The sequence below is a fragment of the Triturus cristatus genome, chromosome 6, assembly GCF_964204655.1.
Source record: "Triturus cristatus chromosome 6, aTriCri1.1, whole genome shotgun sequence".
Taxonomy (NCBI): Eukaryota; Metazoa; Chordata; class Amphibia; order Caudata; family Salamandridae; genus Triturus; species Triturus cristatus.
The window spans coordinates 556,526,557-556,550,062 of NC_140589.1; the positions used below are offsets into that span (position 1 = coordinate 556,526,557).

The 23,506-nt window shown below is 51.1% G+C and overlaps 1 protein-coding gene across 4 annotated transcripts in view; it reads right to left on the bottom strand.

The window, feature by feature from the left end:
* PHIP (PHIP subunit of CUL4-Ring ligase complex) overlaps positions 1-23,506 on the bottom strand; it is a 1,862,070-nt gene that overhangs the window by 299,260 nt on the left and 1,539,304 nt on the right. For all 4 annotated transcript variants that reach the window (XM_085610989.1, XM_085610988.1, XM_085610991.1 and 1 more), the window contains exon 38: positions 8,484-8,749. In XM_085610989.1, coding sequence (XP_085467115.1) covers positions 8,484-8,749 — 266 coding nt within the window. The remainder of the gene's footprint in view (positions 1-8,483; positions 8,750-23,506) is intronic.

Sequence of the window (23,506 nt, forward strand, 5' to 3'; positions counted from 1 at the left end):
CTAGCTTCTCTGATGACGTTCATACAGTCAGGGGGAAGGTTTAGGTATCCAAATTCTAGGATTTCAGGAGCCAGATCGCAAGGTTGAGCTGAGCTGGGTCCGGGTGTCTGATCTCTCCATGGTTCTGGGTTAGGAGGCATGGTGAGAGGTGTAGCTTTTGGTGTGGTACTACCGAGAGTTCCAGCAGCGTGGTGTACCACAGTTGTCTGGCCCATGTTGGAGCTACTAGGATCAGCTTGAGGGAATGCTGTAGTAGCGTTTGCACCACTAATGGAATTAGTGGGAGAGGTGGAAAAGCATACGCAAATTTGCCTGACCAGTTCATCCATATCGCATTTCCTTTGGACAATGGGTGTGGGTATCTGGCGGCGAAGCTTGGGCATTTTTTTTTTCGTGGGTGGCGAAGAGGTCTATCTGTGGATGTCCCCACATTTGAAAGAACGGATACGGATGAAGAACCTGTGGGTGAAGTTCCCACTCGTGGATCTGTTGTGACTGTCTGCTGAGCAGATCTGCCACGGTGTTTTGGACTCCTGGGACATGTTGGGCTAGGAGAAAGATTTTGTGTGGAATTGCCCATCTCCATATGCTCTGTGCTAATTGAGAGAGCTGTGGAGAGTGTGTGCCCCCTTGTTTTTGAATATAATACATGGCCGTCATGTTGTCTGTGCGAATGAGGACTGCCTTGCCTGAAATCCGTGGTTAAAAGGACTTTAGGGCTAGAAAGATTGCTAGTAACTCCAGATGGTTGATATGGAGTAACTTTTGCTGAGTCGTCCATGTGACCTGCACTGTGAGATGTAATAGGTGAGCTCCCCAGCCGGAGAGCGATGCGTCTGTTAGTATTATTTGTGGAACCGGGTCCAGGAACGGTCGACCTTTGGAAAGGTTTGTGGTGTTCCACCACTGCAGAGAGCGATGGGTGCGACCGTCTACCAACACCAGATCTGTCAGTTGCCCCTGGGCCTGGATCCATTGGCGCGCTAAGCACTCTTGGAGTGGACGCATCTGGAGTCTTGTGTGAGGCACTATGAAAATGCAAGAGGCCATCATCCCTATCAGTTGCATAAACACTCTTGCTGGAAGGGAGTGTTGAAGTACGAATTTCTGTCGCAAAGCCTGAATGCTTGCAATCCTGGCCGGATTGGGGTAGGCTATTGCTTTTGAGGTGTCTATGGTGGCACGGAGGTATTGTTTTATGTGGGATGGTGTTAGCTGGGACTTTTGGTGGTTCACCGTGAAGCCTAGTTGGTGAAGTAGTTGGATTGTAGTGGCGGTGTGGTGTACACATTGGTTGTATGAAGTGGCTTTTATCAGCCAGTCGTCCAAGTATGGGAAGACGTGAATGTGCTGTCTTCTGAGGTGTGCCGCCACTACCGCTAGGCGAATACCCGTGGTGCTGTTGTGACTCCGAATGGGAGCACCTTGAACTGGTAGTGTTGTCCGTCCACTACAAATCTGAGGTACTTTCTGTGAGCATGGTGTACTGGAAAGTGGAAGTATGCGTCTTTCAAGTCCAGTGTGGTGAGAAAGTCATTCTGGGAGAGGAGCGGAAGCACCTGCTGAAGCGTTACCATGTGAAAATGGTCTGAGTGTATGTATGTGTTTAGGGGCCGGAGATCTAGAATAGGTCGTAGAGTCTCGTCCCTTTTTGATATTAGAAAATATAGGGAGTAGACCCCTAAATTTTGCTGATTGACGGGAACGTGTTCTATTGCCTGTTTTTGTAGGAGGGAGATTACCTCCTGCTTTAGTAATGTGGAATGTTCTTGTGACATTGGGCGTTGCCTGGGTGGAATGTTTGGGGGGGGGGGTAGATGTTAATTCCAGGCAGTATCCTGACCAAAAACTTTGGGTCACCCATTTGTCTGAGGTGATGGTCTCCCAGACATGAAGGAAATTTTGAAGTCTGCCCCCGACCGGAGTGGAATGGAAGTAATTGGGTAGGCGGTGTGGCAGAGCGGGCGGTATTAGTTTTGCCTCTGCCTTTATTATTGTTGCCCCTGTAGCCACCTCTTTGATAGCCCCTTGTGAAGGTGGACTGAGTGGGGGATTTGTAGGAAGTGGACGCGTTATCTGAGGAGTAGCCTCTAGATGTACTCTGAAAGGAAGAGCGGCGAAAAGAGCGCCTAGGAGGGTGTGACTGTAGGGCTCCCATGGACTTCGCCGTATCGGTGTCCTTCTTCATTTTTTCGAGGGCCTCATCTACCTTTGGGCCGAATAGGTGTTCCTAATCAAAGGGATGATTCAGGATGGAGGCTTGTACCTCTGGTTTAAATCCTGATATTCTTAGCCAAGCATGGCGACGGAGGAGGACGCTAGTATTAATGGCCCTGGAGGCTGTGTCTGCTGCATCTAAGGCACAGCGTATAGAGGTGTTAGTGATTGTCTAACCCTCTTGAATTAATTGATTGGCCCTAGTTTTATAACTTTCAGGGAGGTGGTGCATTATGTTTTCCAATTCATCATAATGTGCCCCATCGTATCTGGCCAATAGCGCTTGGGTGTTGGCGATACGCCATATATTGGCTGCCTGTGACGCAGTGCGCTTTCCTGATGCGTCCAGTAGCTTTGACTCTTTATCAGGTGGTGGTGCTTCGCCTGACAATTTGATCTTTTTCGTGCAGTGGAAACCACTAGGGAATCTAGTGGCGCTGGCCCTTTGATATAGGCGGGATCTGTGGGGGCAGCTTTGTATTTTTTTTCTATGCGTGGGTTAATGACCCTGGCCCTGACTGGGTCCTTAAAAACCTCTGGCGCATGCTTTACCACCCCATTAAGCATAGGTAGTATGGATGTAGACCTATGTGTGGTATCAAATGTGTCGAGGAGGAAATCCTCCTCCACTGGGTTAGTGTGCAATTCTACCCCATGATAGTGTGCCGCCCTTTGAAGTAGATGGTGGAACCCTAATGAGTCTTCCGGTGGAGATGGCCTGGAAGGGTAAAGGTCATCTTGTGGGACGTCAGGAATATCTGGGTTATTGTAGTCGTCCCATGGGTCTGGGGATCCTGTAGTGGTGGGGTCTTGGGGCACATCCCCTATATCGTGATATGGGTCCCCCTGATCATCATCGTCTGGAGACGGGGTTGGAGAGCGATGAGGTGGGGGTGGAGAAGACGGAGGGGGCGTAGGTGGAGAGGGTGGGGGAGGTGGAGAAGGTATTCTGAAAGGAGAGGTAGCAGAGTCCTTCCTCTTTGGAGGTGGAGGCGGAGCTGGTTTGTCCAAATGTCTCTTTTTGGAAGAGAGTGCCAGATGTCCAGTTTTTGGATCCCTGGTGAGAGTTTTTTGTAAGGGATCCGGTGTAATTAGTTCCTGTGACAATGGTTGGTCCGTCGGCGCCGAAGTTTTCGGGGCCGATGACTTTTTAGGCTTGTCCGTGCCAGTTTGCTTAGCACTGGGCTTGGGAACCTCCGATTTCTTGATCGGCGCCGAGACGGGCTTCGGCTTGGAAGTGTCGGTGCCGACGGCCTTATGGGGTTTGGTCGGTACCGAAGATGGCGTCGGTACGGAAGCGCTGTGTTTCGACCCCGAGGGCTTCGGTGCGGAGCTCGGTGTCGAGGTAGCGTCTGGTTTCTTTTTCGGTGCCGAAGTGTGTTGCAGCTCGTGGATTTCACTAAACGGGATCCCTGTAGATGCTTAATTCGTCTTGTTTTCAATCCTTGAACCATAACTATACAATTCAATTTTAAGCTGCCATTATAAATGACGGACCACTTGGAAGAGAATTACAAACATGCTCCATTAAATATGACTAAGTCCTTCCTGTAACCCTGCTTCGGTCAATGGTTCTACTATAGAATATTGTGAAGATACAGATTATCAATTGCCCCAGATATTTGTCCTGAAGAGACCCCCCCATCCAGTGTGGGTTGAAACGTCGTTGACACCAACCAAGAGAGAGCAAGAAAGATTCATCTTATTGTTAAATGCCTCTCGTTGTTGTTTTTAAGACCTTTGTTTGATTCACATAATCCTCACTTTAAAGGCTATGATCACCTCACTGGGTTCACTCTTTTCAATTGTGCTTGTAGTATATTGGCAAAAAAAACTGTTGTGTTTATATTGTTACTCATGAAATAAACTATATTTACTTCGGCTGAAGTAAATAATTTTCCAGGTTACTTAATTATTAATTTAATTGAATTGAAACAATTCCTTTTTCTTGTATCTTGATTTAATCAAGTTTGAGTACAGAATTCTTACTCCTTATTGAGAAATGTGTTAAACGAAATAAGTTCCTTGTGGACACTGTTCTTGCTTATTGCAAAATACCCAGTTCACAAGGACATATGGGTTGCTCTTGTGTTTTGTAATAATGTAGTGTGTTTCTCGGCACCGCTGGCAGGCTGGCTCGAGCCCGAGCCGCCGGAAGGCTTAGTTGGCTTCTTCACCGGGCCCGAAGGTGGGGTGTGTGAAGCAGTGTCTCTGGTCTTGCTTAGGCGCGGAGGCGAAGGCATGACCGAAGCCTTTTTGGGTGTTGGCGCAGGTGTGTGGGTGTGGGGGGAGGCGGGGGGTATAGTACTCACGACCCTCTGCGCCGGAGTGATGTCTTCCACATCTGAGTCGTCGGCCTCGGAAGCACTGACGAGGTCCTCTTCGGTGCGCTGCTGTCCCGGATCTTCGATGTCGTCTCCGAAGATGTCGACTGGAACGGAGGTCAAGGACTGTGCCATGTTTCTTCTGGCTCTTCGGTCCCGAATAGTCATTTTTGATCGGAAAGACTTACAGGCCGGACAGTCTCGAGCCTCGTGTTCAGGGGAGAGGCAGAGGTTTCATACCTCATGAAGATCGGTGTGGGGGAGTTTGGACCTACATCGAGGGCACTTCTTGAATGGAGTTCTTTCCATCAGCTGGGACCGGAGCTTGGGTAGGCCCGAAGGCCGCCGTCGACGACTGGAACCGAAGATTTGTCGATGAGAAGGTGCGTTGATTTGAGGAGATCGCGATCGAAACAATACCGCGATGTGAGGTGAGGATTTCGCTTCGATCGTCGAACTGGAAATGTTCGGAACCAGAGTACGAAGATTACATCCGAGCCCGATGGCTGAAAAAAACAATCTGAGGATGGAGCCGAAGCCCATGCGCAATACGATCCAAAGGAGGAGTCACGGACCTCGTGACTTCCAAAGACTTTCCAAGAGGAAAAACAAACTGCAAACATCCGGGCCCAACACCAGATGGCGATCTATGCAAAAGTGTGTAATCTGCAGCTCATATGCCTCGAACACATCTTCTTTCCAAGATGTTCCAGCTTTTAGGATTCCCTGTCTGGGGGAGCAGCAGGGAATGCGGCCTTAGAAGTAGAGGCTTGGACCACCAAGCTCTCAGGGGAAGGGTGTTGGGAGAGGAAAAGTGGGTCACCAGGGACCGGGCAGTGGCGTCGGGCAATCATCCTAAACACAAGAGCCCCTGTGTTGGGCTTGGACCAGGTGTCCAGAAGGACGTCAGTAAGGGCCTCATTGAAGGGCAGTAGGGGCTCCGAAGAGGCCGCTGCCGGTTGAAGCATCTTGGTCAGGAAGTTGGTCCTGACCGCCACTGTAGGAAGCTCAAGGTTCAAGGCCTAAGCCGCCCTACGCAACAACACTGCGTATGAGGCTCCCTCCTCCGTAGCCACTGTAGGGGGGAGAAAGCATACCAGGGTCTGGTGAGTTATCCAGACCACTGGCATCACCCAACTCCTCTCTCTAGTCGGGTTCACTCAACTGGTCAGCCAAAGGGTCACCAGACTCCTCCTCGTCCTCTTCTGACTGCGCGAAAAGGAACGCCAAGATAAAACAATGGTACAAAAGTACCGTTTGGCGTCGGTCGCCGTTGGCCCGTCTCTGTGGCCAGGTCAGGGTGGAGGCCAGGGTCGACGCCGGTTGGGGACTGAACCGGCATCGGAGGTGCAGTCTGTGGATTCGACGCCAAAGGAGCTGTCGCAAGGTCGACCGACTCTGATCCGGATCCAGGCCTGGATCCCTGGGGGCCCTGCGGTTGGGTTCGAAGGCCTAGAACCCCCAGCTGAGTCAGTGGGGCCCGAATATGCGCCGGCGGTGTCGAGCTGCCCAAAGATCGAGTGAAGGGCTTCGTAAAAACTACGAAGTTGGGCAGGTGTCACTACTGGAAAAGGAGGGAAGCTCAGAGCCAACCCAGCAGGCTTCACAGGCGGAGCCCCAGGAGGACCACCATCCACATCCTGCGTCGCGTCAGCCGACGGGCAGGGAGAACGCTTAGAGCAGCAATGCTTCTTTGCCTTCTTTTGTGATTCGACTTAGCCGATGACAAAGACTTCGACGATGAGTGGTGGTGATGGCTTCGCGACCAGTCCTGCGACCTCCCTCTCGACTGGGTCCTCGAGCGGCGCGGAGCAGACTGCCGGGTCTCGAGAAGCTTACGGGACCGCTCCAGCAAAGACTTCGGGTTCATGACCTGGCAGTTGGAGCATGACTTTGGGTCGTGGTCGCGCTCCAAACACCAAAGGCACACAAGGTGCGGGTCCGTAACTGACATCAATTTGTGACAGGAGTCACGAGCCTTGAAGCCGTTCCGAGATCGGGACATTTTTACATGCACCAGGAGTCAAATTACTTGGAAAGAAGTCAACAAAAGTAAAAAATATAGTCAATAAGTGACTAGAGGTAGCGCTCTCTCTGGATCTGCACTGGCTGGCACGGAAAAAGAAAGAACTGATGTCAAAGCGCGAGGGTGGCGTCTAAGTAGATACTGCGACATCATCCTGCCGATCACGACTCCGACGACGAACACGGAGTTCACAGACGCCACCTACCGACGCACAGGGGTACTGCTACGAAAATAATTCTCCGGATCCAGTCTGACGCCTGGGGGTAATTCTAAGGTAAAGTATCTATATCTAATAGTCTCTTTCAGATACATAACGCAAGCATGCAGTGGCATAATAGACTGCATAAATGGACAGCTGTGCCAAGCTAGGAGAAGAAAACATCTGTTTGCCATATATGAATCGATGAGAACTCTTTATCAGGAGGACTGGTCATAAATGAATTGGGATTAATCTTACCAGACAAACCCTGCACAATGAGACTTTCCGAAATAGGGTGACTGATCTGGGACAGATCAGAATGACACGCTGTTATTAGTAAATTGTCAGGCATTGCTCTTTCTATCCTTTTATCGTTTTTAATTTGGAAGGAACGTACAAGTTGAAAGTAAAATTGAAACTGTATTGGGGCTTTTAATCTTACTTTACACGGTATTAAAAAAACACAAAAATCCATCACCTTTACCTCACATTGCACCATTGCATGCCGCAGTCCCTCCTCTTCTGGGAGCTCCGGTGCGCTGTTAAAGTGCAGCACCAGGGACCTGGACCAGATACACGAAGTTGAGCTAGAGTTTGTGGAGCCCACGAGTGTCACCGAAATGCTGCTGGGACCCCCAGAGGATGATGTATCGACCCCGGAAGGATTGGCCAGTGACCGCAATACTGGTAGACCGGTAGTCCAGCCGTGACTGGACTTCTGCCAGCACCGAGAGGACTTTGAGGGACGTCGACCCTGTGACCAGGATTGCCTCACCCTGGACAGAGGAGTAGTTGCACCAAAATACCAGTCAACCACATTGCACCCACAGCATCCATTGAACATCTTCAGCATCTTTAACCCTAATATCAGGATCATTTCCATAGGAAAGCCATGCAAAGCATAAAGGTGCCTTGAAATGACTGAAGACTGTTCCCTTGCTGAGGTTGCAGTTTCTGAGGACCTTGCGGATCCCCCTGACTCGCTCCCTACTGGAGCTGATCACCTAAAGGGACTCCAAGTAACCACATTCCAACCAGCACAAACTTTCTAGTGAAAACTTTCAAGAGCCAAATGCATTGAATTTGCCAAAGCTTGTTCGTGGTTGAGTGAAATAACTTGATTTACTATACTTTGTAAATTCTATATCTTCGGAAACGTTCAGTGGATCTTTTTTGTTGTGGGGTCTAAAAGTATAATCAATTTTTATAAATTGCTTATCGGATTTATTTGGTGTCTTGTCGATTTCTTCAATTGTTTTGGTGCTGTTTAAATGCTTTATTCTTGTTCCTTTGTCTAAGTCTTGCTGCTCAGACTATCAGCTATCCAGGGTTGAGCTGAAGGTTTGACTAATGAAACCGCAGGGTCCTGAAGGAGTTGGTAAGTATTAAATGGTGAGGTCACACAAACACCATATAATACACCCCATTTCCTCACACACTGTCATCATCCAAATACATCCCCTTACGTGTTCTGGTAGGAGGCAGTGAAGTATGCAGAGTATATGCCTCTTTAAAATATAGCTATTATAAGTTGTATTGCTCAAAACATGGACTACCAAAATCTAAAAAGGCCTTAATGCATTTTACATATTGCAAAGCTGTTTTCTTGGAACTAACTAGATTTTTATAGTTGTGTTTGCTGCAGTTGATACTGATGTAATATTAAATCACTTTTTTTTTATTTAACTGCTATCTCTAACGTTTTTTTTTTACCTACCAGATTTCCCTTCCTTTTCAGTAGTAGTAATTTTTGAATTTAAAGGCTTAGAGCCAGAGGATGTGGATGGTTGTTCTAGAAGAACTGTATCTGGCAGAGGTCTGTTCCTTCTTGTACGGGACAGAGGGGTAGAATCCATTCCTTTTCCATTCACCAGGGGAGCAATGCTTTTCTGTGCTGCTGAACGAGATGGAGTTGTAGTTGTCACACAGGTAGGATTCTCGGTCTTTGGAAGAGATCCGATTAAACGTTTTTTCCTTTCAGGGCTATGATAAAAGCAAAAAAATTAATAACATGTGAGGGCGACTGTGTTAAACCATATATCAAAATTAGAACAGAAATATTGATAATCGTCATGACATAGAATAAACAATAATATAGGTGTTTCCAATTTACACTTCCTCTATGTGGACTTAAATTCTATACAATCTGATGATCATTAGACTAAAGTTGAATTGGCAGGTAATCCAAACACACACAGTATTTACATGAGCATGCTACTTCCGGGAACATTCTTTCCGATGTATAAGGGAGCTTCAGCAGACTCCGCTGACTAAACCTCATTCCCAGGTGCGAGACTGAAGCACAAGTTACTACTTGTGTAACAATATATCTGTAAGAGACATTACTTAGTGATAGATTCCTTACCTTAGAATATCCCCAGGTGTCAGACTGGATCCGGAAAGTTGTTTTTTTTTGTAGCAGTACCCCTGCACATCTGTAGGTGGCGTCGTGCGTCTCCCCGTCCGTCAGTGGCGTCGTAAGCGCCGAGATGACGTCACGGAGACTACTTATGCGCCACCCATGCGCGCTGACGTCAGTTCTGTACATAACTTTCTGCGCCAGGAACGCAAAGCCATGCAAGAAACTGACAACTGGATCCATGAAACTAGGGCCCTGAAAGGGGGATGACCTTAATCCTAGAATCAGTTCGCAGAACGAGGAGGATGGGTAGGGCGGTAAGGAATCTATCACTAACTAATGTCTCTTACAGATATATGGTTACACAAGTAGTAACTTGTGCATCTGAAAGAGGCACGTTAGTCATAGATTCCTTACCTTAGAATAGATACCCCAGCAATACCGACCCCGGTGGTGGGTCTGCAAACAGGATTACACCAGAAAGTCACGGAGAACAGAACGGCCAAAGAAGCCGTCTCTCCGGACCTGACTTGTGCAGCGAGGCCCACGTAGCTGCCTGACAAATGTCCTGCAAGGGGACGCCACGTCCCAAGGCAGTGTTGGCTGCAGTTGCCTTGGTAGAATGGGCACGCAGCCCCACAGGAGGCTCCTTAGCCAAGGAGTAACATGCTTTGATGCACAGAACGACCCACCGAGAGATGGTCCGTTTGCGCACAGCCCGACCTTTTTTGGCACCCACGTAGCCAACAAAGAGCTGGCCTTCCACCCGGAACTGCTGTGTATGCTTTAGATAGAAAGCGAGCGCACGATTTTGGGTCCAGACGGTGGAGCCTCTCCTCTTCCCTTGAAGGATGCGGAGGCGGAGGCGGAATGAAGGTGGGCAAAGTGATGGTCTGCCCGATGTGAAAGGGTGTGACAATCTTTGGCAAGAAAGAAGGACGGGTCCTTAAAACCACCTTGTCCGGATGAACAGAAAGGAAAGGAGGTTTGGAAGAAAGAGCCTGGAGCGCACTCACTCGTCTAGCAGAGGTGATAGCTACCAGGAAAGCCGTCTTGAGAGTGAGAAGACGCAAAGGATAGGTATGAAGGGGCTCAAAGGGAGCGCACATCAGATATATCAAGACAAGATTTAAGTCCCATTGAGGCATAATGAACGGCACAGGAGTAAACGTGTGCGTAATACCTTTCAGCAAACGGTTAACAACCGGGGACTTAAAAAGAGAAGGCTGATCTGGAAGCCGTAAAAAGGCAGAGATGGGCGAAAGATAACCTTTGATCGTGCCCAGAGCAGAGCCCTGCTGGGCCAAAGAAAGAAGGAACAGAAGGACTTCAGAAAGAGGGGCAGAAAGGGAATCCACAGCCTTCACAGTGCACCATGCCACAAACTTGGTCCACCGGCAGGCGTATACAGTTTTAGTGGAGGGACGCCTGGCTGCCAGAATCATATCATAGACTTCGGGAGGAAAATCGAAAGCTGTCAACTGTCGCCGCTCAATCTCCACGCATGGAGGTGGAGGCTGGGCAGGTTCGGGTGGAGCCTGTCCCCTGCTGCTGCGACAGAAGATCCTCCCGAAGAGGCAAACGGATCGGGGGATCGAACGCCATGCTGAGTAGCTCGGGATACCAGTATCTTCGTGCCCAATCTGGAGCCACCAAGATGACTTGGGCCCGGTCGCGCCGAATCTTCTTCAGCACCCTGGGCAGAAGTGGTATAGGCGGAAAGGCGTACAACAGTCCGCAAATCCACTTGCGACGAACACCATCACCTAGCAAGTGTCGCTCTCCCCACTGCTGAAAGAGACCTTGCGCCACGTCTGAGTGCAGACGCCATTCGTGATCCATCAAGCACCGGCGGCTGAGTTAGTCTGCCCTGGCGTTCAAAGATCCTGCGAGGTGTTGAACCACCAGGGTGATTCCCTGATGTTCCAGCCATGTCCAGAGGCGCAGAGCCTCTTGACATAGGGTCCACCCCGTTTGTTGCAATACCACATGGCGGTGGTGTTGTCCATGAACACCTGCACCACACGTCACCTGAAAATGCTACTGGCCTACCGTGAACCGCAGGCAACGCCGGTGGGCCGGCAGGACGGGGATGTGAAAATATGCGCCCTGCAAGTCCAACGCTACCATTCAGTCTCCAGGGTCGAGGGCAGCCAAGACTTGAACCGGAGTCAACATCTTGAACTTCTCCTTCAGGAGGAAGCGACTGATGTTCCTGAGGTCCAAGATGGGGCACAGGCCCCCTTTGTCCTTCTTGGGGACCAGAAAGTAGAGGGAACAACAACCACTCCCTACTTCCGGCCCAGAAACGCGCTCGGTGGCCCCCTTGGCCAAGAGGGCCGTAACTTCCTGCTGGAGAAGCAACAAGTGATCCCCCGACATGCGGTGGCATCGATTTGGCATGGCTGGAGGGCAAGAGTGAAAGGGAAGAGAATAACCCTTGCGGATGATCTGCAACACCCACTCGTCTGATGTGACATCGCGCCAGTGGTGGAGGCGGTGGCGGACCCTTCCATCCACCGGCCTGGGTTGCTCCACAAAAGCTCGGATTAGGAAGGTTTGGAGGTAGAAGCAGCGGGGGCAGAGGTGGACTGCCCCCCACGCTGATTCCCAGAGCCGCCCCTGCGGAAGCCGCGTCCGCGCTGAGGCTGGTTCTGCACAGACTTGGTGAAGGAACGTGCCTGGGCGCCCCTTCCTTGGCCACGAAAGGAACGAAACCCAGGAGTGGCAGGGCTCTATGTGGAGAGGCCCAAGGCCTTGGCCGTGGCCCGCGAGTCCTTAAAGCGCTTCAGCGCACTGTCAGCCTTATCGCCAAACAGGAGAGTGCCATCAAAGGGCATGTCCATGAGCGAGCTTTGGACGTCAGGCGAGAAGCCAGTGGACAGCAACCAAGCGTGGTGACGCACCGTCACAGTCATAGAAATCGGCCTGCCCAAGGAGTCAGCGGTGTCCAAACCACACTGAATGGCGAACTTAGCCTCAGTAACTGCTAGGGAAAGCACAGCATGGACCTCCTCAGGACACTGAGGTAACACCTAAGCAACCATGTCCCACACCGTGTGGGAATAGCAGCCCAACAAACAGGTGGTGTCCACCGACCGCAGCCCCAAGCTGGCCGACGAGAACTACCGCTTACCAAACTGCTCCAGCCTTTCAGAGTCCTTATCTGGTGGAGCCGTGGGAAAAGCACTCTGCGACTTCGAGGCCTGGATGACCAGACTCTCAGCCGTGGGATGGGTGGTCAGAAACGCGGGGTCACCAGGTGGTGACCCCTGGCGACATTTTTATCCACAGGGCCCCTGTGGCCGGCCGCGACCAAGTGCCCAACAGGACGTCGGTGAGGGCGTCGTTGAAGGGAAGCAGTGGCTCCGACGAAGTCGAAGCCGTCTGGAGCACCTCAGTAAGGAGGTTAGTTTTGAGGGCTACCATAGGAAGATCAAGATTGAAGACCTCAGCAGCCCGACGGACCACCATCGTGTATGAAGCGCCCTCCTCCATCGTAGGCAGGGGAGAGGCAAACTACGGGTCAGAAGAGACATCGAGGTCACCGGCGTCCTCCAGATCATCCACCCAGTCCTGCTGGGAGTCACACTGACGAGCAAGAGGGACCCGGACCCCTCCCAGTCATCCTCCACCTACATTGCAGGAGGAACCGGTCGCGGCGGCGGAGCCGGAGAGGGGACAAACAGCGTCGGAAACGGCACCGGGCCGGCACTGTCTCCCAATGCGGATCCCAGCCAGGAACGAAATGGTCCTGGAATCGGGGCAAGGGGGAACAAACGGCACCCACTGGGGCCGGAGCCAACAGCGCCGAACACCGTGGGGCCGGAGCAAACTACGTAGGATCCTGTGGCGCCGAGGCTGGATCCGCTGGAGCCCGAGGCTTAAAAAAGCGGTCCATAGTAGCAAGAAACTTGTGCACCTGTTCGGGAGTCGCCGACGGACCCGGGTCAGGTAGGTAGGCCTTGGGAATTCTAGGCGCCTGTCCCCCTCGTCTGCATCCGAGGACCGACGGGGAACATCGGAGAGCGAACACGCTTCTTCGACTTCTTTTTATGTCACCGCTTACCGAAATCCGAGGGCGAAGACTTGGATCCCGAGGAGCGACGACTGCGGCCCTAGTAGCGGTCCCGGGAACGGTCCCTGGACCTATAGCAGCATTGGGACGAGTGCCGGACATCCAGCAGCTTCCGGCAGCGCTCCCTCAAGGCCTTTGGGGCCATGGCTTGACAGTCCCGGCAAGACCGGGAGTCATAGCCGGTTTCAAGGCAGTAGAGGCAAACATCATGGGGGTCCGCCACCGACATGTTGCGACGGCAGGCCCCACAAGACTTAAAGCCTAACGTGTCTCTTTCAGATTCTTGAGACTTTTCCAAAGTTACCTATGTCATGTCCCCACTACAAAGAGAGCACATGGCTGTCGGTGACTCATATCGGTCTCATCATTTTTCCACACCTCTTACCATGAACAAGGACCTAGAGGGCAGAGCCAAAATATAAACAAAAAGGTTTCTAGCCAAGAGTGGAGGATGGAAATTGCAAAGAATCTGGAGGAGGTCCTGCAACAATCAGAAATAATGTCACCAAAGATAAGTAATTTGTACTTCTAATGGATACAAGCTATCACTGCATCCTTCATTAAACTATTACCAAAGCCACAAACAGGAAGATGGTTGAGGGACAAGAACAGCTGATCACAAAAGGAAGTATTGCAACCCCTGGCCTGGCCTTCCATTAGGACATAACTGGCTGATAACTCAGCTGGGGCAAGGTCGTGTAATCACTCCTTGCTTAGGTGTAGTATTCCTATACCTACCTTAGATATAGACACATGTGTACCTATCAGCCACTCCTATGGCAGGCCTTAACAATCCTGGAGGCAGAGTGCTTGGTAACATGTGAGATGGTGCTCTAGCATGAACTGAGCCTGTCTGCAGCTTTCGGAACCATGTCCTTATAGCTGTTCTATGATATAGCCTACCATATACTCTTAAAGTGCCTTATAATCTTAAACGGTTATGGTAACTATGGTTTGGCTTTCTCAAAACATGTCGTGTAAGGTGTCTAACACTTTGGAATAATACCCCCATACCATTTCTGGTTATGAGGATATTATTCCCCCCTTCTAGAGGGAGAGACATGTTAAAATCCTACTTTGCTGTTTAACTCTAACCAAAGCCTCAGCATCACAAAATGGATGCTGCTGCCACAGACACAAGTCTGACCTCCTGCTGCTGGGAGTGATCCCGGCCAGGGAGGCTTGGACAATAGGTTTCCTGCTTGGGGAGGTGCTAGCACCTCCCCAGACAGACTTTAGTGTATTGGGGCAGGGAGGGCTGAAAGGAATGAGACATGCCTGGGGCACACAAGGTGTCCCATGCATTGTCCAGTTCAAACCGGTGCTGGGGCACTCCAGCCCCAGTCCTGGCGCGAAACTGGACAAAGGGAAGGGGGTGTAACTACCCCCCTCCCAGGTCCCACCCATAAGGCGTGACCTAGCAGGTATCCCAGCCCCCCAGATGAGTATAAGAGTGGGAGTTGGGCCTCAAGACTTTAGATTATCCTGAACCTGCAACTTGAACAGAAACTCTGGACCTTCGACATTCGACGAAAGAAGAAGACTGAAGAATCTCCCTTGTGGCCAAGGAGTGGCTACCCTGTGCAAACAGGCACCATCAAGAGACTACCCTTTGCTTTGCTCCAGTTCTACGAGGGACCGACTGCAGAGCCCGACCAGAGCCTTGACTTCCAGACTTCTCCGACCCTGATCCACATCCACAGCCGTGCTGAGATCAGTGGAGGCGACGAGAGACGTGGGACCGGCTACCTGGGAAAAGTGGCTAGTATCTTCAAGCGCAGCTTCTGAGGCACCCTCGAAGTTGTGCACCGGGGATTGGGAAGCCCCAACCCCAAGCACCATCTGCACCGAAGATCAGCCCCCCACACTCCACGAGTCCTGCGTGGGGCCCTTCTGCATTTTCCTGCTTGCCGCGTCTGTCCGGTTGCTTGCCCGCTGGCTAGTGGCCTTTGAGACGACGCACCCTGAAATCTTCAGCGCTGGTTTGGCTCCTCCAGACTGGCTCCCGCTTCTCTGCAAAGAAGAAGCACCCCAGACCTTCCTGGTCTGCACCAGAAGCAAGTCCTCCGTTCTTCGTGGGTTCCGCTTGCCAAGGCTTGGTGAGTCCTAGTCCAACTTCGACGCCGCCGACAGCAAGAGCCTTCGTGGGACAGCTCGCCTCCTGGTCCTGGTCGTCCTCGACGTTCCCTGGTCCTCGTGGCTGCAGCGACAAGCTTCACCTTCACCTGCAATCTTCACGACATCGCCTGGTTCCTTCCTGGTTCCACGTGGTCACTGGCTAGTGACCTTGACTCTGTCCCTTCTGCTTGCAGGTATCCTTTCTTCCTGATCCCAGCCTTGGGATTCACCGGACACTCTTCACTGACTGCCTGTCAGCATCTTTCTTCAGGCATCCATAGGAGTCGACGACGAAACCCGACGCAACTTCACCCCTATGCACCCGCAGCCTGTGGGCTAGGTAACTTGGGTACTCCGGTGCTCATCAGGATAGTGACTATCCTAGTGTCTAGTTTTCCAGTCTCGACTTCCTAGCTACTCCGGAAGTGTCCAAATCTATCTATTTCTAAACTGTACTATTGCTAGTGACTTTTACGCATTACGCGTGAGTGTTTCCACTCTGCACCTGAATCCCGTGGGCCTCCCACTTCCTAACCTTTGGTAGTATAGTGTAGCCCCAGCGATTCCCTAGGCCTAGGCCTATCCTATTTCCGTGACAGTGGTCCTTATACCACTTACTTAGTATATGGTTTGCGTGGCCCCTAGGGCCTAACTGTATTACTTACCTGTGTGACTTAATGTATGCATAAATAAGACTGTGTTGTACTTACCTCTAATCTCATAAAGAGTGCTGAGGGTTTGTCTAGAATAAATACACTTTATTTTATATATATATATCTGTTGTGGTGTCCTTTCATTTGGTATTCAAGGGATTATATATGGTATCACAGCTGGCTTCACATGCCATTCAGAGTTTAGCCTAAGACTGCTCTTGTCCATGCTACCACTAGGATAGCTGGTCTATAAGGTTGACTTTACAACCAATCACCATAAGGGTATTTGGACTGATATAAGGTGTACACTAGAACTAGTGACATCATACATCAGGCCAACTTCTCACATTGGTGAGCAGCGGTTGGGATCTGAGCTTGCTGTTGTAATACCATTGTAATCTTGAGATACTAATTTGAAAGATCACACAGATATTGTTTAGGTACATATAACATAGATTATAATACTTAAGTCCTACTGGACTTAGTGGTTGTAGGTTGAAGGGAGTAACACACCCTGACTACAACTACTAGAGAGGTTTAGTAGATACAACTAGTGTAGGTAGGTGCACACACCACACCCTCACTAGAATCATGCCCCTGGATGGAGATCACACTGATGCTCCCTCAGGAGAGGAGAATCCTAGACAGGTTCCCTCTAGGTATGATGCATTCACTTTCCAGGAGATGAGACAACTGTGTACCTCCAGGAGATTAAAACAGGGTTCCAACCCTACCCTTAGACAGCTAGTGGAGCTTCTGGAGGCCTATGATGCTGAAAGAGCTGCCCAGGATGGGACCATAGCTATAGATAAGGGTCTACCCACCACAGAGGAGTCAGATGGGGCTTCAGATGGAGAGGTAGACAGCCAGGGCCAAGTAGGAAGACTTAGCCAGGCTAACCTAAGTTTACATGGGAGTTTGCATGGGGTCCCCCCATACAGACCCCCAAGTAGGCTTAACCAGAGAAGCAGGAGAGACAGATCCCCTTCAAGGGAATCCATCCACTCCCATGTCTCTAGCATCTCTAATGCTTCCTCCCACAGGGGAATGACTTCCCCTGAGAGGAAGGAGCATGAAGCCAGAATGAGGGAAGCTAATCTGAGGATTCAGAGGGAAGAACTTGCCCTTGCCAAGGAAAAGCTTGCTCTGGCTAGAGAGCAAAAATTGTGTGGGTCAGAACCCACTGGTGGCAGCAACATTCCTAGAGATAGGGATAGGTCTTATGACCATAGAAACCTAAGCAAGATAGTCCCCCCCATATCAGAATGGGGATGACATCCACAAGTGGATGACTGCTTTGGAGAGGGCCTGCAAAGTACAGCAGGTACCCCAGAGTCAGTGGGCAGCTATCTTGTGGCTCTCCTATTCTGACAAAGGTAGAGACAAGCTCCTCACAGTCAGTGATGAGGATGCTAACAATTACAAAGTCCTGAAGAGTGCTCTGATAGATGGGTTTGGCTTAACCACTGAGCAATATAGGTTGTTGTTCAGAGACACCCAGAAGACACAGACACAGGACTGGTCTGATTTTGTGGATTGTACCACTAAGGCTTTGGAAGGTTGGTTAACTGGCAGCAAGGTGCAGGACTTTACAGGATTGTACAACTTGATTATGAGGGAGCAGATCCTTAGTGTAGGAGAGTAGGGTCTGCAATCCTATGATCACCCAGATTTTTTGCTTTTGCTTCATTGGTTTACGACTTTCCCTGGCTGTGGGCCTGCCAATCAGACCCACATGTACATTAGGTGCATCCACTAATTGGAACTGGGCCGCCTTGTCAGTCCCTGTCTCAGCATACCACAGGTATCCAGGGCATCGGTGTACCCAGGGCCTACCAGGGGCTGCAGCATGTATTATGCCACCCCTGGATGGCCGCCCAAATCTGACAACTGGCTGCACGACAGCTGGGGCAACGTGGTGTAATCACCCGTTGCTGTAGGTGTAGTATTCCTACCCCTAACCCTAAAATGGACACATGGATTCCTATCTGTCACTCCTATGGCAGGCCTTATCAATCCTGAAGGCAGAGTGCAGGGAATCATGTGGGACGGTGCTCTGGCGCGAGCTGAGCCCGTCGACGGCTTGCGGAACCAAGTCCTAATAGCCGTTCCATGGTGACGCGGGCCAACTACTTGACATGCATTATAATCCTTGCGGTTATTTGCTAACTTTGGCATCGCATCACCTACACATGTCGAGTAAGGTGTCATACGAATTGGAATACGAACCCCTCGCCAGTCCTGGCGACCGGGTTAGCATTCCCCCCTTTTAGAGGGGCACGACATGGAAGTAACCTTGAACCCCGATTAAAGACGACTCAAGCCTCAGCATCACAAGATGGATGCTGCCACCAGACACAAGTCTGACCTCCTGCTGCGGGGAGACCTTCCAGCGAGGGGAGCTTGGACAAAGGGTTTCCTGTCGAGGGCGGTGTTAGCACCATCCCAGACAGGGTTTTGTGTATCCCAGGTAGGCAGGGCTGAAAGGAAGGTGATTGCAAGTGGCACCCCGGTGCTCACTGTGCATAGCCCGGCTCAAACCAGTTTCGGGGGCAACCCTGCCCCTGAGCCGGGGCGAAGCCGGACAAAGGATAGGGGTGTCACCACCCCCCTCCTGGCTCCACCCATAGGTAGGACCTAGTCACGGGCCAGCCCCTTTTCTTAGAATAAAGGTAGGAGCGAGTCCCCTTCCCAAATTGGATAATTCTGAATCTTGAACTACTTTCCACGAAAGGAACTCTTGACTATTTCTGAAGACTCTCCCTTGTGGCTAAGGAGTAGCCACCCTGCACCAGCAGGCACCACCTAAGCGCTTGCGGTTTGCTGTAAGTCTCTCCTACGGATCAAGACTGCCCAGCTCGACGAGACCCGAGTTCCCTGCCATCTCTGACCTCTACCTACATCATCAGCCCAGCTGAGAGTCGTAGGTGTGACGAGACCTGCGGGACCGGCCATCTTCAGAACCTGCACGACGCTTATCTAGCACGCCCACCGAGGGACCCTCGAGTGAGTGCACCTAGGGTTTGAGAAGCCCTAACCCTGAGCAGCTCCAGCACCGAAGTCTGCCTCCCCAGCATCCACGAGATCTGCGTGGGGGCCCTTCCGCTCCTTGCTGTTCACCGCGTTGTCCGACCACTTGCCGAACCGGCTTGTGGCCCTCTTCACGACGCACCAAGATTGTTTCATCACTAGTCTGGTTGCTCCAGACTGGCTCTTGCTCCCCTTCAACAGAGGAGTACCACGGACCCTCCTGGTCCACCCCAGACGCCATCTTGACTCCACCACGTGGCCTTGCCACTGCCAAGACCTGCTGCCCCACCCCTGGGCCCAGCATCATCGACAGCAGACACCTGCGTGGGACAGCTCGCCCTCCATCCTGGTCGCCGCCGCGCCTCCTGGTCCGAGGAACTGCAGAGTCCGACGTCATCCACTCACCTGGTCGAGGTGACTTCAGCCGGTACCCTCCTGGTGCCCACACGATCGCTGGCTAGCGGTTGAGAACTGAGTCCCCTCTGCTTTCAGGTTTCCTTCATCACCGATCCAGGCTTGGATCTCGCTGAACATCGACACTGGTCGCCTGCCAGCAACTTCTTCTTTCAGGCTCCTGAGACTACAACGAGGACTACCGACATCTTGCCGAACCTCCCGCAGCCGCAGCCTCTGGGCTAGGTAACTCGAGCATTTCGGTGCTCCATCGCAGGTTCGCTCTACAAGTGTCCAGTTCCTTTTTCGTTTAGTCCCACTGATCGGATCACTCCGGAATCAGTAACTCCAGACTCTAACCATTCGCATTTCACTGATAGTGTAGATGGTTTCTCGTGCCCCTCGGGCATTTGTGTAAATTGTGCAACCGAAGTATTTTCGTAAGAGTTTTGTAGTGTGCTTAGCTCCCTGACTCATAAAGAGCCAGGGTAGTCTTGTTATAAATAAATATCCTTTATTTTCATAACAACCTGTGTGGTGTCCTTTCACGTGGTGTTCAAGGGGTAAATGTGGTGGTAAAACAGCTGGCTTAACACGCCCTCTAGAGTTTAGCCTAAGACTGCTCGTATCCACGCTACTAGGATAGCTGGTCTATAAGGTTGACTTACAACCAATCATCAATAAGGGTCGTTTGGAATGATACACAGTGATCACTAGAATAGTGAGCACTACATATCAGGCCAACTTCTCACACTTAGTAATTGTCAGAACCAGCTTCTCCATCAACACCTGGAAGACTCAGATTTGACCTCTCCCCAAGAATTGGGAAAGAGGGCAGATAAATGGGTCAGGACCAGGATTAGGCCTAAAAATCAGGGTGGTGACCAAAAGAAAGATACCACCAAGCCTCAAGAGAAGAGTGGGGATAAAACAAAAGAGAAATCTTCCTCAGGGCCCCAAAACTCCACACAGGGTGGTGGGCCCCAAGCTCCCTCCTCTACCACAGTTAAAAAGCCTTACTGCCATGAGTGTAAAACTCCTGGGCATTGGAAAACTGACAGCAGTTGCCCAAAGGCTAAAAACAAAACTGTTCCTCCAACTACTCCTGTCACACCACCTATTACTGTCAGCAGTAATCCCCCAGGTGGTGGGAGTGCCCCCAAAAATGTGGTTGGGTTTTCTTGGGGAACACAGGGGGACTCTGGCTTAGCCAATTCCCCTACAGCAGCTACTCTTGTCTGTGATGGTGGCATGGGGTTTGCCAACTTCACTGCCTGTCCCAACACTTTGGGTAGGTACAGACAGGAGCCCTACATCAATGGTAGAAAAGCTGAGGCCTACAGAGACACTGGAGCTAGCATCACTATGGTGGCCCATAGGCTAGTTCCCTCTGAGCAGCTTTTGCCTGGTTTCTCATACCAGGTGATTAACATTGATGGCAAACAGAACAGTCATCCCATGGCAGAAGTATGTCTCAGCTGGGGAGGTGTCACTGGCCCTAAAAGGGTGGCAGTGTCTCCAACCTTGCCTGTGGACTGCTTACTGGGGAATGACTTAGAACTCTCAGCTTGGGCTGGAGTTGAACAAGACACCCATTCCAAAATGGTAGGCCTTTCAAAGAAGGGTAGTGGGGTTGTGCAGCCACAACCCCTGTCCAAGTAGATTTCCTCCCTGAAAAGGTTGGAAGGGCAGTGGTAGCCACAGCCCAGGCAAAGACAGACTTCCCTGTAGAGATTGGCAGAGCTGTGACAGTCACAGCTCAAACCCAAACTGAGTGCCTCCCTGAAAAGGTTGGCAAGGCGGTAATGGTCTCAGCCCATACTCAGACTGACATAGGTGTAGTGAAGCCTGAAACTATGGATCACTCCACACAAACAGAGAGTAGTGGGGAGGAAGAAAAGTCTCCCTCTCCCCAGACATTAGGAAAAGGTCAGCCTCCTCAGGGATCTGACCTCACCCCTTGTGAAGGAACTGCCCCAGAGGTAGCCAGGCCTGGCCTGGCAGAGCCTCTGATGTCAGTGGCCCCTTCCAAGGTGGGACCCAGTCTGGTGCAGGTAGCCTGCCTCTCTCTACCCTGCCTCAGTCAGCCCAGGCCTGCAGAGGTCAGGGAGGCCAGTGGACCCCAAGAGGGCCCCTGTCCACAAGAACCCCCCCATCAAAAGAATGAGGATTGCCTGGCTAGTAGCCCTAGCCAGGTGATGGGTAAAAACATTCCTGAGGGATCCCCTTTACAGGTAGTTAGGGACCTCCCCCAGAGGGATTCTGTTGGGCACAGGCAAACATGGGACCTTAGGGCCCCAAACCTGACCTGTCCCTCCAGTAAGCCCACAAAAGGGACCCAGCCTCCAGCTTTAGGTAGCCAGAGGCTGACCCTGAGAGCACAGTGCAACTCAGTTAAAGAAAGAAAGGAATCCATGGTGGAGGATGATTGGAGGAAGCTGAGGCCTCACTTTGAGGACACTCACTTCAGTATTCCATCTCAACACCAGCCTTTTACTTTGCAAAGACACACCCAAGGTAGAGATTCCCTATGGTGGAGACCCTATGATACCTTTAGGATGAGGGATTGCTTAGTGGACCATGAGACAGGGGGTAACCATGCCAGTGCTGGTTCTTCCTTATATGGCCACTTAGGCAATAGAGGCTTACCTTGTCAAGGCCAGCCTTATCTCCTTTCGTATGGGGGGGGGGGGGGGGGGGTTGTGTAGGAAGGTGGATATCTGACTATGGTTACCCCCAACTTTTTGCCTAGTGTCTAGCTGGTTTTTCGACTCAGTTGGCCTGAGATCCTGCCATTCAGGGTCTTAGGCTGTCTGCTCTCTCTTTAAAATGGACTCCATGTACCCTAGGTACATAACCAATTGGTAAGGATCACCTTATTGGACCCTGTACAGTGTACCCTAGGTACCCAGGGCATAGGTGTACCCTAGGCCTCCCAGGGGCTGCAGCATGTATTATGCCACCCCTGGTCTGGCCTTCCAATCAGACACAACTGGCTGATCACTCAGCTGGGGCAAGGTCGTGTAATCACCCCTTGCTTAGGTGTAGTATTCCTATACCTACCTTATATATAGACACATGTGTACCTATCAGTCACTCCTATGGCAGGCCTTAACAATCCTGGAGGCAGAGTGCTTGGTAACATGTGAGATGGTACTCTAGCATGAGCTGAGCCTGTCTGCAGCTTTCGGAACCATGTCCTTATAGCTGTTCTATGATATAGCCTACCATATACTCTTAAAGTGCCTTATAATCTTAAACGGTTATGGTAACTATGGTTTGGCTTTATCAAAACATGTCGTGTAAGGTGTCTAACACTTTGGAATAATACCCCCATACCATTTCTGGTGATGAGGATATTATTCCTCCCTTCTAGAGGGAGAGACATGTTAAAATCCTACTTTGCTGTTTAACTCTAACCAAAGCCTCAGCATCACAAAATGGATGCTGCTGCCACAGACACAAGTCTGACCTCCTGCTGCTGGGAGTGATCCCGGCCAGGGAGGCTTGGACAATAGGTTTCCTGCTTGGGGAGGTGCTAGCACCTCCCCAGACAGACTTTAGTGTATTGGGGCAGGGAGGGCTGAAAGGAATGAGACATGCCTGGGTCACACAAGGTGTCCCATGCATTGTCCAGTTCAAACCGGTGCTGGGGCACTCCAGCCCCAGTCCTGGCGCGAAACTGGACAAAGGGAAGGGGGTGTAACCACCCCCCTCCCAGGTCCCACCCATAAGGCGTGACCTAGCAGGTATCCCAGCCCCCCAGATTAGTATAAGAGTGGGAGTTGGGCCTCAAGACTTTAGATTATCCTGAACCTGCAACTTGAACAGAAACTCTGGACCTTCAACATTCGACGAAAGAAGAAGACTGAAGAATCTCCCTTGTGGCCAAGGAGTGGCTACCCTGTGCAAACAGGCACCATCAAGAGACTACCCTTTGCTTTGCTCCAGTTCTACGAGGGACCGACTGCAGAGCCCGACCAGAGCCTTGACTTCCAGACTTCTCCGACCCTGATCCACATCCACAGCCGTGCTGAGATCCGTTGAGGCGACGAGAGACGTGGGACCGGCTACCTGGGAAAAGTGGCTAGTATCTTCAAGCGCAGCTT